This window comes from Spodoptera frugiperda, chromosome 12 (assembly GCF_023101765.2).
Source record: "Spodoptera frugiperda isolate SF20-4 chromosome 12, AGI-APGP_CSIRO_Sfru_2.0, whole genome shotgun sequence".
NCBI lineage: Eukaryota > Metazoa > Arthropoda > Insecta > Lepidoptera > Noctuidae > Spodoptera > Spodoptera frugiperda.
In genome coordinates, this window is record NC_064223.1 from 6,678,535 (window position 1) to 6,693,714 (window position 15,180).

General features: G+C 36.0%; 1 protein-coding gene across 16 annotated transcripts in view; it reads right to left on the reverse strand.

The window, feature by feature from the left end:
* Window positions 1–15,138, reverse strand: part of LOC118262565 (uncharacterized) — a 49,422-nt gene extending 34,284 nt beyond the window's left edge. For 2 of the 16 annotated variants that reach the window (XM_050697614.1, XM_035574045.2), the window contains exon 1: window positions 3,614–3,949. Coding sequence is in view for 2 of the 16 variants with exons in the window: in XM_050697623.1 (XP_050553580.1) it covers window positions 10,777–10,850 (74 nt within the window). In the remaining 14 variants the exon portion in view is untranslated. Of the gene's footprint in view, window positions 1–3,447; window positions 3,465–3,503; window positions 3,951–10,776; window positions 11,111–14,850 lie in introns of those variants that run through there. The other 14 variants (XM_050697624.1, XM_050697623.1, XM_050697621.1 and 11 more) reach the window with 14 other exon arrangements.
* Window positions 15,139–15,180: the final 42 nt, after the last annotated feature.

Consider the following 15,180-nt stretch of genomic DNA (forward strand, 5'->3'; position numbering starts at 1 on the left):
AAATGGCACATAGCTAGAATCATCATCATACTATCAGCCACAAGACGTCCACCGCTGAACATAGGCCACCACCAATGCCTTCCAGATAGGCCGTTTGGAAGCGAACTGCATCTAGCGACTCCTTGCAACCTTATTCAGGTCATCTGTCAACCTTGTAGGTAGACATCCAACGCTGCACTTGCCAGTACGTGGCCTCCACTAGAGAACCTTTCTGCCCAGAGGCCGTCGATTCTCCGAGCTTTGTCACTTGCCCACTTGTCAAAAGGTAGGACGTAACATGGGATTACTATACGTATACAGCTTTGGCTATATGACGTGTTCTTGCCTTACGGGGATATTCATCTCGCTACAGAGGAATATTCCTCGCATTCTGCTCCTATACTCGGACACAGTGGTGTTTTGTACAAGCACGTCAGAATCTCGATGAACCAATAGTCGATATAGCATCACAGGAGAGACCTTAACACTGCCGACGCCTCGATGGACTCAAAGCCCTTCACCTATGAGAAGGCCTTCGATGGCTCGGCGTTTGTGGGCTATTCCACAAACTCCATATTATGTATCATATATTTATTCACTTATTACGTAGAACATTATGAGCTAACATTTGCCAAGCCCACTATGTATATCAACTTGTGTTTAATTTTAAATTTTAAACAAATTTTATAGATTATATGGAAGTTTACTGGAAACAAATGTCAAAGGACAACCAATCCGAGTGATTAGCTAAGCGTACCGATTTAGGTATACGACCTCCACATGGCACACGGAGCGCCTATCTCATACGGTGTATATCTCGAAATAGAATGCTAAGTATTCCGGATTATGTTTGCAACCAAATGAGGCATTTCTGTTAGTCATATCTACATTTTATATAAGTATATCAGCAAATAGAACTGATCAACAATTAAAGTCAATGTACAGTTCGAATTCATTCTACTGACGTGAAATTGTTCAGTTTCCCCCGTCTAACAAAATGAGAATGTACCTACATAACATCCATCTACAATAATAGTCTACATGCGACATAAGGATGCGAATTATTTATTTGCTGGTTGGTCATCAAGTAAGCAGGAAATTGACGTGAACTGGCAAGCATAGGGGACAGCATTATAAAATCATAATATAGGTATAATAACAAGGTAATCATGCATAAATTAATATTTATCTTATCGAAATAATATGTCGCATTCTAAATAACGTCTTCTACGTATTTCCGAAGGCATCGAGTTGCTAACTTACTACAGAACACTATCTGACCTGAAATAATTTCAAGGTGACAATAATATTTGGGCTCATGTTGGTAATATGTTTATAATGGACACTGGAAGAGCGACCGAATCGATACTCACAGTAGGTTATAATAAATATCCGATGCGGAATCTGATAAAGTACAAAATTCCTAGATTAGCCTTATGAATGGCTTATCTAATTAGCAATTTAATTTCATAGAACATAAACTGTTTTACTAAGAAACACGTCTTATGAAAGACATTGTACAACTCTAGTACGAACCTTCCACCACAGTGGGTCTGAATCAAAGTTATGAATCCTTTGTTTCTTCAGAAAATTCAATTCTGATTACTTTTAACATGACTGCCTTGTACCTACATGAGCAACTTTAACAAAAAATGAACTCACGAACTCATGACCAATGAAGTCATCGTTGTCGGTGCCGACGTTCGTCATCAAGCCAAGCAACGTGGAAATGGCCGTTGCAAATCAAAATTGTACGAAAGAAAATAATAATACATATCTATTAACATATTAAAAACTAGTACCTACACTTGAGAATACTAGGTACTTTAGGACTTATAAAACCTTATGTATTCCGTTTGTGTTTATGGAATTCCCTATTAAAACTATTCCGGTCGCCTAGATAGCAAGCAAAAAATGGCAACTAACTGAAACAGCAATAAACAAATGAGATCATGGATTTAATAGGAAACTGTGGGTTAATGACAGTCTAATTTAGCGTTTAATCAGATAAAAACAAATGAAGGCTGAAATTAATATTTTCCTATCATTATTACTTAAATAATATGTTCTGCGAAATCTTTGTTCTTGTGTTTTCGTGACGAAATTGATAAAACGTAGGTGATACGTAGAATTAATTTCTGCGTCCGTTCGTCGCATATAGGCAAATTTCTATGAAAAGGACGTCCTTAGGTAAATACATACTAAGGATGTAAATATGAAAAGAGAATTTCGCGCCCAAGAACGATTAAAACTTGAAATATTATTTGTAGTCCGCTTTAACAGTACTTAAAGATTAGCTGTGATTCAAGGGATTACCGAATACTTATGACAGTAAAATTTGTTTACATAGAATGTTATTCCCTAACATCTAGCCGCTATACGCAATTAAACAAGTTTATAAATAAAAGAATGTATGTAAAATCCAAAAATAAACAGTTCTCGACAACACATTATTCGTTCTATTATAAAAATATATTGTTGTAGGTTGCAATTTATTTTGTGAATCAAGTTGGTCATTCAACTCGGGCAGAATTCTATGATAAAACGTAATTAGATCATTCGCTCGTAATATTACATTCTACAGCGAATTAAATGGCCTCCAAATTGTTCGGAATTGTTACAACTCAGTACTAAGATCTCTGTATATGACGTAAGATTGATTTGGAAAGCTTGATGTTTCTGCAATCTCATATATTTACGACAATCACATCTGCAAATGTATGTTCTGAACAAATATTTGAAAATGTTTAAGTAATACAGCTTTGTGTGTGAAAAACGAACACACCAACATATGTGTGTTTAATGAATTCAATATAACACACCTTATCACACTCTACTTGTGAAGCAAATATGTATGTAAAGTATACATATATAATTGAGATATGATATGTATAAAACTCCTGATGATATTGTTGCAATATTGTACGTTGTACATACACCAGTTATCTATAGGAAATGTCCCTTTGAAAGTTTGACAGATGATAGATAAATACCCAGAAAAGTTCACGTTCTTTGAATAACTTGTATTTCAACATAATATATTATTTATGTATATAATAGTTATGTATATTCGAATTCAGAAACGTGCTAAGGAATGGCGAACTATACTTATATTATGTAAATTACTAAACCACAGGTAGGTATATCACTTCCTTGTACGAAATCACAAAATGAATCATTCCAATATCATAAAAATAACATTGTCCATATTCATATTATTAGTTGTTTTGCTATAGGTAGTATATAGGTACGTACATATGTATTGATTGAACAAAAACCGGACAAACAATGTTTAGAACCTCAAAATAATTTTACATTTTTAAACTCACAAAATGTTGAACATGTATGTTTGGTGCATTGCCAAACTTCAGTCAAAATTATTAACATCAAGTCAATGTTACTAGAGAGTTGAAGCTGAGCGCTAAAGCAAATAAGTGTCTTACTTATGATGTATGTGTTTATACCCACGCATACTGTGACGAGTCAGCAACACTTGCACCACCCAATTCTAATAAAAGCCTTACATATCCCTCACCACAACTCGATAACGAACAAAATTCAAGTATCAATAAGTATACAGTATTCTATCCATTACTGACATACATAACAAAAGTATGTCTCTGGTTGTATTCACCCGTATAAACAAAACAGCTATCGCAATTTTCCACTAGTCTACTATATGTTTATATATAAGTTTTACACAACGTCACTGCAAATAAACTGGCATGTTTGTTCAATCTCCGAGATTTTAAAAAGTTTAGCGTAATGTGTCCGCGCCTGTACCACGCGGCGGAGCTGATCGCGCAGCACTGGTGACCGGCGAACGATAGCGACACTCCGACCCTACGACTGGTACCACGACACTGGCGACGACTCGCGCTAACGCAACACCATCGCAAACACCGAGTACCGCGCCGGTCGCGGCCCACTGCCTACTGCTGGCTCTACCGACTGTACCACACACACTACACGACTGTGCTAAGGAGCGAGCATTGTATTCCAACCTCGTCGGTTGCACCTGATAACAACTGCGTACGCGACCACCTCTATCTGATTCTACACAATACGGCCGTTACTAAACTAACTTTAGCTGTATATTTAATTACGTCGCTGATAAGTAAGTACTTATGTCCCTTCGTGGTGAAAATGCACTTAAATGACAAACGACCACCACCTAAAATGATAAAATTAGGAGAACTAACTTGAAGCGACCGCACCTGATTCTAAACAATAAAGTAACGGTAGAAATTAAACAAATTATTTAGTCAATAGGTTGAACATACACTGAGTAAGAAACTGGATTTTGTGTCAAAAAATATTTTTTGCAGCGTCAAAAGACACAGAAGGTCATAACCAGTCAATAAAGATCAAAATATACTCTGCAGACTTTATGCGACTAAAAATGAAATAGTAGTTTGTTCCACTTTAATCAAATAGAAATTTGGCATGCGCATGTTACCTTCAACTCATAACTTTTGGCTATTTTTTAAGAATCACATTTGCTTTACACTTTCGCGTCATAATTCTCATTCTGTGCCAAATATTCAGTAGATAGGTTCGTGATATACATTCATAAAAAAAATGATTATAATTGTTATTAAGAACGATTCCTATTTTTTACAATTAGGACGTGCTCAGTCAGAAATTGCTTATTTTTAGGAATAAATAATTAATGATCCTGAAAACTCGGGAGTAAATGGAAAAACTAAATAAAAAGAGGAAGGAGTATATTTTTTCCATGGTCACTCACTAGTCCCTAAAAATGGCGATTATATGTTTGTAGATATGTATTTAAAAAAAAAGTTATAAAATATTTATTCTTAATAATGCGTAAATTAATGTACATTTTTAAGAACCTACGCCACATAGCCGACTATAAGTTAATTAAACAGGTTTATTTGGCTCTGTGTCAATCTGTTCTCACCTATTGTATTACATCATGGGGTGGAACTGCAAAGTCTATCTTGCTTCCTCTGGAACGCGCTCAAAGAGCAATTCTAAAGGTTGCTACCTTCCGCCCTTTTAGGTTTCCCACACACCAACTATACACTGCATGTAAAATACTAACAGTGCGCCAACTATTTATATTGCAAACCATACTTTATCAGCACTCTGAGCTTCCTTTCGACCCAGTATCCCAAACCAGGAGGAGGAAAGATTTGGTTTGCTTTGAACCACAGACAAGACATGCATTTGCACATAGATTTTACGTATTTTTAGGACCATTTTTGTACAACAAGGTCAACAAGATACTAAATATATATAGTGTAAATTATTATAAATGTAGTACATTGTTATCAGAGTATCTACTAAATCTTGATTACGCAGACACAGAAAAACTATTGGAAGTTTTAGTATGAATGTAAGATTAGTTTGTAAGTTGTTATTCTATTTCTGTACACATGCACCTAAATTGATAGTCTTGTAAGTGATGACCCGAAACACAGGTTTTTATAAACCTAGCTCGGGCAAGTCGCTAAATATACATAAGTCTAGGTTAAAAAGTAAATTTTCCTATAGTTCCTAAATATTGGTAAGTTACTTATTAAGTTATTCCTAGTGCACTAGCATAATTATTGATTAATACTTATTTGTGGCTGTTTCATGTAAATTATTTTGTGAAATAATGAAATAAAGGATTATTTATTTATATTTATTTATTTATTTATATTTATTTATAATTCAAATGGCATATCGACATTGAAGACACCCACATTTTTGCATTATTTGAGCAAACAACAATCACTCAAAATGCAGATGCATTGCCCGAAGACTAATGGCACAGCTAACACGACATCCGTTGTCGGACAATGACCAAAATAAAGTTGATCGCAGCACATCGCGTGGAGCTTGCTGCTGTATTTTGGCAAGTCGAGCAGTGCGTGTCGCGGGCGCCTGATGGCATCATCGCTATGGAGGATCGTGACGTCACCGCGCCTTTTCCAAACGTGGCCGCCAGACGAAAATAGTCCCCGCCCCGCTACCGACCGCGGCCCCTCGCCTCGTCACCGACCGAATTAGCGAGCGAAGCGGTCGGCATTCAGCAACGGCACAGAACAAGGCAGCTTGCCCAACAAAGACAATCCATTTCCGAGTTCAGATGGAAGTCCTTTAAATGCAACTACAGGGCAGGTGGTTTCAGCATTCTAAGTAATATGATTTGCAATGTCTAACTACTTACAATCATATAACACATTATTAGGCTTTTATTCTGGTCATATAGTTAATTGATTCGACAGAAAAACGTACTAGAGCCTGTTTATAAATGAAATCGGTTAAAAAACTTCCTTTTCTGTGATTTTCTGTATAAATTAGACCAAACCTATGGATCGTACAAGGAAGATTTACCGTTTTAAATATTTATTTACTGAAATACTTCTAAATATGGTTTCAAATTGCGTTTGAAAATAATGGTAATTGTAGGAAAAAGTTTTCATCGCTACATCAAACATACAATGACAGTAGAAACGGTTGATACTTATTAAAAATTCTTACCTTTATAGAAGTAATATTCACAATATATACATAGATTATTTTGTCGTAATAGCTAATACTCACACTTTATAACCTTACAAAAATATTCACTTGTGGTTGTACGTATAGTTCCCGAACGTCTGACGCAGCAGTAATAAAGTACTGACGGACAAGCCTGAATATGACGACCCCTAAAGCAGCTTTCGTGTAATTCATAAATAAATCTTATACTCTCATTGGATAGGGGTGCTAACGAGCTGACGGATCATATGATGGTGACTATGGTGAGCGATCAGTGCCCATGGACAACCTGCAGCATCAGAGGACATGAGACAGGTTTTAACTCACTCTTCTAAGCTGGCTACGCAAGAGATAAGTATTAAATGTATGTGTGTGTGTATAGTCTGTATGCTAAACATATAAGCATTTTCTGTTCCATCTCCATCATTATCCAATGGGATGAACATCTGACACGATCGGTCAGACAGACGAGGGAGGTCAAGCGAAGGTACAATGTCTTCAGTCTGTACGTACATATAAGTTAATAAACGATGACACCATTCAATAGGGAATTTCTATAATTCCACACATGTATCTATTTATTTTGTCATTGATATATTGAGAATACAATAACAAAATGTCATAAATATAAATACAATGCCTGTTTGTTTGCTAACGTAACATATTAATTTATTAATATAACAATATTCAGTAAGAGAATATAAATCACTGCGGTATTCAAAACATCACATAATTAATTTCCCATTTATTACAAACATTGTTTAGAATAAATTGGAAATTAATAGTGTATAGTTATTTGCAGATAATGTACGATTGGATAATATAATATGCATAATTCAGTACAAACCTATAATAAATTACTTTGAAATATTAGTCAGTATATACTAAATAAATAACTACATGCAGAATTGTAGATCATGGCGCCAGACCATAGATATAATAAATATTTTTTAATAATTCTGTGGACCAGATCAACAGAACTAATACTGAAAACATTAAAATACTTTGGACATAATGACAGTCAATATTTTAAAAATTAAATAAAAAAATTAAAATCCCCGTCACAACAACTTAAGTAATTTCCCTTTAAAAAGTAAAAAGTAATAAAATAAACTCAATGTTAAAGTACCTAAGAATCTATTAATAATTCCAAAAAAAATACGTCGCCTTTCCAATGCAAAACCGTGGAAATCGGTTCGTGCGTTCTGGAGTTATAGCGGCAGGAAGGAAAACCCGACTTAATTTTATATTATAGATGTACCTAAATATCAAATCATTCAGACCTATGACAGTTTATATCCTTTCATCAACCAGAAAGAACTGATGATATTCAAATGACTGAACAAATTTTCTTGCATGAAGCAAACAAAGACTATGACAAAGAAAACTTAACCAAAATCTATTCAGCCATTCACGAATTAAGATCATTTAAGAAAGGCAGACATCTCAAGTACGCAGATTATGGACGGTCTACAAAAATGCATTTTTCTGTTTGAGCTCATTTAAACACTCTTGGCAAATACGGCATTGCAACAGCCGCGCCGCATGTCCGTAAAATTCTTAGATGACCTACAACATTACAGCTTTTCTCTGGTCAAGGAATATGCAGCTATAAGTTCACACATACGTTAAAATATTCTACAACATTACAGCTTTTCTCTGGTCAAGGAATATGCAGCTATAAGTTCACACATACGTTAAAATATTTTGTTGTTATGCTTCTGTGGATGAGTTCTACTTGTAGTTTCATTTAAGTCGTGTAAGTGGTCTCCATACTGTATATCGCAGATTGTTATTAACTCCACTAATTAAGTACTGTGTACATAATTTACCGCTTTATATAACTAGAAGGATAGACTCGAACTACAACGGCTAATAGCTACTAGCAGTGTACAGTCTTCTGTGTCATTTCTATTCCTTCAATCATGGCTTGTGATTAATTGTTGCAGGATCCAAGAAGTCGTTCATGTATGTGGACCCCTAGGACAAAAGGGTCTTGGAGTTTAGTTGGTACGGAAGAATGATAAGGTTATCCTCCAAAAAGATTAGTGTCATTGCAACTCCATGCAAATAACGATTCCTAGTGGAAAGTTACACATAGACGTGTTTTATCATCGTATGTGAAATCCTCATTCGAACATGAGACGTTGGGAAAGAAGATCTTTCCGTCTATGACAAAAGATCATGTTTACTGAAATGGTTGTAACTTAGTCCGTCTGGTAGTTATGATATGACTTGTTTTCAAATTTTCAAATAGTTTTGACAAATCATTGTTGTATGAACCCGTAAAATTCTTAAGGGCCTCCCTAGGACGAATAGTTTCAAAACATCTGATTTATTTTGATCAATTTTCTCTCATCTTCCAAGTCTTTGCGCGAGTTACCAACCTTTTTTTGGTTCTAAGTTTTTGACTGAATCATGAATAATTTTCTTAATTGTAATAATTAATTATGGAATCGTCTCTTACGGCTACTCACTCGCTTGTGGTAACTAATAAGTACCTATTGCGTCTACGTCTCTACCTCAACAAATTCATAAGTACAGGTTGATCCATTCATATATCCAGTCATATAAATATCAGTCTTTAATTTAAGTACTGACCAGTAAATAAAAACATACACCAAAACAACATATTAATCTCGAAATCTAATCGGTTTTTGATATACATTAAGTAGGTAGGTACATAAAACGCCAATCGATATCCTTCTTGACTACTTACCTACGTGATGTTCTTTTCTAGCTTCTGTTGTAGAATTTTTGATAATTTTTATTCAATAACATACTTATTTTTTATAACTATCTTTATTTTTATATCACTCCATATTTTTTACCAAGGAGTATAAAATTTTAGTATACATACATTAGAGACCTCTTAATTCACCAATATTAGAACTTTTGACTTGTAGAATCAGAAAGATTCCCTCTGAAAATAATTACCACTTTAGAATTTAGTGTCAATAAAACTGTTAAAGCCTTTGTTTCACTCCATACAAAAGATACGACGACACGACATACCAAGCGAAATAAATATACACCACCAATGGTCTCTCTCTCTGCAGTAACAATAAACGAATGAGGCTAAGTAGAGTGATAAGATAGCGTTGCATTTATGTTTAGTATTTTTGTAAACTGAAATGTTTGTGAAGACGTTTAGCTAAGCCATTCATTGCTGAAAACGCGCGCGACAGTGAATCGGTTCCGAGAAACATACTCGCGTTTCCTGGAAGCGCTACTATGGACGCACACATTCGCAAATCGCAACGTAGTCAATATGGCACACATAGTCGCCCACGGCCCTGATAACGCGCTGCCGCCGTGACGACTTGACGAGACGTATCGGTGCTCTCATTAACCAACCACTCGTATTGCGTGCCCGGCTCGGCTTACACCCAATCAAACAATTTGTTGCACTAACAATACGATGCAAACAACAGCCAACGGCCCGCAAGGTACCTAAGATACACGGGTATACAGTGTCACCAGCACCACTAAATTCTAAACGTATGTTAGCTAGAGAAAACCTTGCTTAGAAAAACAATTCCATGACGCGATATGATGCTTATACCATTACAGGTATATTTATTTAGACTTGGAGTAAACATCGTTAGCAACGTACTATAAGAAAATATAAATATAGCAAAGATCTAGTTATTGACAGACATTGCCAATAATGAGAGCTCAATAAAATGATCGCAGAGCATCGGGGTCAGCGGCGAGATGCCAACGGTCAATAATGATGGCTTGACATTCGAACTGAATAGCAATCAATCAATTAAACTCTTATTTTACTGCCAAGGATATTTCGTTTGTTGGACAAATGATGCTACTTTTTTTGGTAATGGAGCGTTTATGGGTAAACTACGTAAATAGAGGACATAAGTAGTAGTCATATCATATGAACAAGTGAAAAATTACATGACTCTTTTACTGCCAAAAATCGATTTTAATAACCAAATGTATAAAATCTATCTAGATCCAAAGATTTCTGTAATCAATTTCTTCATAGTAACTTAATACATACTATGATTATGGTAACAGAGGATCTTTTGCTCTCAAAAGGAATGCTTATAAAGGAATGATAGGATATGCAAAAATCAAAATTTCTCATTGTAGTAGGTCGTCACACGAAAAGTATTCTTATGCTGTAGAATGAAGAAATAGAAGTCGATCAAACAGAAGATCTCAATTTACATTCCGCTAAAAAGTAGTTTTGCTGCCAACATAAGTACTTTAATTCAAAGCGAGACATTTACAAAGTTATTTGAAAAGGTAATGAAGAGTAAATAATATGAAGATACTCACTTGGTGAGGCTGGAGGTAGCATCGCAGCGCGCGGCGGCGGCGGCGGCCCGGCGCTCCGCAGCCGCGTCTACCATGCCTCTGCATCACCGCGATGGGCATCACTTGCGAGTCGCGCCACCTCGCCACCTCGCCCCGTCACCTCACCACCACCCACCACACCGCCACTACCACACTGACATCACAAAGTACAAACACAACCCTAACAACCTGCTGTCTGACACCTGATCGCTTGAGGTTGCTATTCAATACGACACTATCGTGTGGGGTTTCAGATATAAACTATACTCCGTCTATAACGATGACTGCAAAGCTACATCCAGAACACATAGATGATCTGAAACAAACAAAAACCTTGCGTTAATTGTGAGACAGTTGTTAACATCTTTCTAATTTTAAAATGCTGTGTAATAAAACAACGTAATTATTTGGCATCATCGCAGAATGTGCACTTTGTTATGAGAGGAACTCATCAATTTATAAACTGCACTTATACAGGATTTTGTTTGTTAGAGAGATTAGAGAGAGTTGAACTTTTCTATAATTACGAAATGATTATTGGTATTTGTTTTATACTTATAAAACAAATACCCAAACTAGGTAAATATGGAAATCAATATTAGCCTGCTCCGTCACAGGACCACTGACAACAATATTGTTCACCAAGTTGTAATGAAATGAGCTATATAATATTATTACGAAGTAGGTTTACATGTAATTTCACGATTTTCCTTTACTTACATTCCTACATATTTGGGTATTTTGTATTATGTTTGACAATAATACGGCAGTCTGCGGTCTACCGCTAGGGTTACCGGGGCTGCAGCTCGAAAAGCAAGAGTAAGTACGGGATGGTTATTATTCTGAAACTCCCAGTCGCCTCATTTAAGACGTGAGAAGTCATTGGGTGATTTTCCACACTCAAATAAGGCAGTCTTCACTGGCGGCGGTAGCGGTTGATTGTCCTCGACTCATTCAGTATCATACCGTCGATATTTTACTTTAACCTACCTATACCTAGACCTTCCTATACTCGATTTCAATCGGGAAGGTACGAGTAAAGCCGGGTCCAGACGAGTGTAACGTGTAATGTAATCCACCGTGTAATGTAACACGAATTCTACGTGTGGACGGCAGTACGAGCATTACATGTAACACTCGCGCTGAAGAATTCGTGTTACATTACACGGTGGATTACATTACACGTTACACTCGTCTGGACCCGGCTTAAAGTAAGTGACGAGGACAGTCAAAGTAGATGATCCTAAATAATACTGACGTACAAAGGGATGTTAAAGATGAGTCTAAGTGTGTTGTTTTGGAATCAGTATTATGTATTTATATTTCTCTATATTTTAATTATCTTACATTATTATTTTTTACACAGTAATTCGCGTTATAGGATTTTTATTTTCAAGTTTGACGCAAAAATAAGTTTCTCTAACAAAAAAAAAAAAATACTATGACACTTCTCGTGCACACGTCTCGCACGTAGGTTCGTTGACTTCCAACCTCCCTTCCTATTCCCCGGAGACTTGGGCACTGTTAAGGTCTCTCCAGCGGTGCCATATTGACTAGCGGTACAACGGGGTTTTAAAGAGAGAGAAACGCCACTATGTCAGTCCGACTACAGAACCGTTACACGAAGGATATTCCTCTACAGCGAGGTGTAAAGCAAGGAGACGTCATACCATCAAAGCTGTTTACCGCAGCATTGGAAGACGCCTTCAAATTTTTAGAATGGAAAGAATCTGGCATCAACATCAACGGCGAATACATCACTCACCTCCGGTTTGCAAACGACATTGTGATCATGGCAGAATCACTGGAAGATCTGAGCACAGTGTTCGATGATCACTGTAGAGTTTCTCAACAGGTAGGACTTCGAATGAACATGGACAAGGCGAAAGTCATGTCGAACGCCCATGTTATGCCCTACCCGATATCAGTTGGGAGCTCTACCCTGGGGCAGGTGAACTAGCTGGGTAGGTCCAATGTCGACAAGGATATCGCTCAACGAATCTAAGTTGGGTGGGCTGCGTTCGGGAAACCAGGCAACATCTTTTCGTCTAAACAACTATAATCAACGTGTGTTACCAGCGCCGATCTATGGCACTGAAACGTGGTCTCTCACTGTGAGCCTTATAAAGTAGCTCAAGGTCAATCGGCACGTTACGGAAAGGGCTATTCTCAGAGTTTCTTTGTGACATCGAATAAAAAACGAGGAGATCCGCAAACGAAGCTAAGCTGAAGTGGTAGCGATAGCGCGGAGAACTGACGGCCGCTGGGGCAGAAAGGTTCTCGAGTGGAGGCCGCGTATCGGCAAACGCAGCGTAGGATTTCCACCCACAAGGTTGACAGACGACCTGATTAATGTAGCAGGGAGCCGCTGGATGCAGGTCGCTTCCAACGGTATCTGGTAGTCATTGGGGGAGGCCTATGTTCAGCAGTGGACGTTCGTCCTATGGCTGATGTGATGACTTGTAAATTTTACAAAAATCATTTACATTTTCTAAGCTTTCCTATGAGGTATAGAACTTCAACATACCTGGACTATTGCCAAGGATATTAGACAAACAATGGAATAAGGTAGTAAAATAATTAAATTCAACTTGCAAGTTTACTATTAATTAAATCCTCCATAGCTTCAACACGAATCGTTATCAATTCCCTTAGAATGTTAAAAATATATAATTTAACTATTAGCGACCCGCCTCAGCTTCGTATGGGTGCAATGGTGATATATTATGCATGTATTATACATATAAACGTTCTATTAAAAACCGCATCAAAATCAGTTGTGTAGTTTAAAAGATTTAAGCGTTAAATGGGACATAGGGACAGAGAAAGAGATTTTGTGTACAACCAAAATGTGCACAACAAGTGTCAAAGAATTGTTTATGTTGCAGAAACATATTTTTGAGTCAAACTTTAAAAAAGTCGGACTACTACTTTGGGATTACTGTATCTAAAATAACAGTATTAACTATTGTTTAATTGATGATTAGAACTAGAAAATAAACTCATAAAATAAGATAATTAAGAAAAAAATACGTCAAGCGCGATTCGTTTATGTTTTTTCAGTTTTTCAGTAGCCGCGTAGGTGATTTTGAAATTATACACTAGAATTTAAATGTTTTATAAACTAACTATTCATTTTCGCCTGTCCGTTTGTTCGATAAACATTTTAGAAATGATCTGTCCTATAACCCCATACATGATTGTGAAACAAATAAATCACTCAGTATATCCATTTGGTATGAACGTCGTTTTTTTTTATAATATTGTTTATAAAAGCTAAAATGTTTCAAATGGTTTATTTAAAGAGGTACGTACTTACCTATAATCAGACAAATTATGAAACCAAAACAAAATCTTGCCTGAAAAAATTGATATAGGTTACCTAGGATATCCCAAAAAATCATTGGATATAAGTATATCGGATATAAATATGATATCCATTGATATACCTATATCATACTTCGAATAGGTAATACCTAGTTACTTTAGCATTACCCAGGGTTACCTAAATTGTAAATGACTAGCACTCAGGTCAATATTAACGTAGATATATGCCTGCCTAGCTAAGTACCTAACTACCTAATAATAATTTCGGTATTAACAATATTATTATGTACAGATAAAAAAAGCACCCTGCATTCATAGAGCACCTAAAATTATATAGTTTCATCACAATCACAACCACAATAAGTTTAATTAGTAGTAAGTAGGTACATAAAAATAAAATAGGTAAATGGTTAGTAGATTCCATGTAGGTATTCGTATTTTTATTATACAACAAAAATAATGTAGGTACTAGTGTTTAATCTAAATGTATGTATCTCAATTTATTTACTTAATTAAAATCATTAATTAACTTTATGCAGAAATAAAAAAAAAACATAAACACTTATGTACTTATTGCAAATGATCAGGTAGTATTTAAGTGGTAGCTTATAACATTGTTGACGAAACATATTAGGCATAGCAATGAAGTGTAAGCCAGTATCACAATTTTATGTATGAGATCATCGATATGTATATACAGCAAATGTAATAAATATAAATATGACTCACCCGTTATGTACTCTGCTACAGAAAGACCGTGTAGGTTATCATTATCACTATTGAACGTCACACACAATACATTGAACACACACGTCGTCACACATCGCCCACACTTTAACATTTCGTGTTTTTCAATGAATAATAAGCAATGTCACTAAATAACATTTTAGGTACAATAAATGTTACTAATTTCTACTACGGACTAAATCATAGAACATTAGAGAGAAAGAGAAGCAACGTTAAAAAACAACAAAATCTTTGCGTATTGGTATTGAATTTCTGTAAATTTAACAAGTGCTGCCATCTCTGTATTTTGTGGTACAATATCTGGTAACAAAA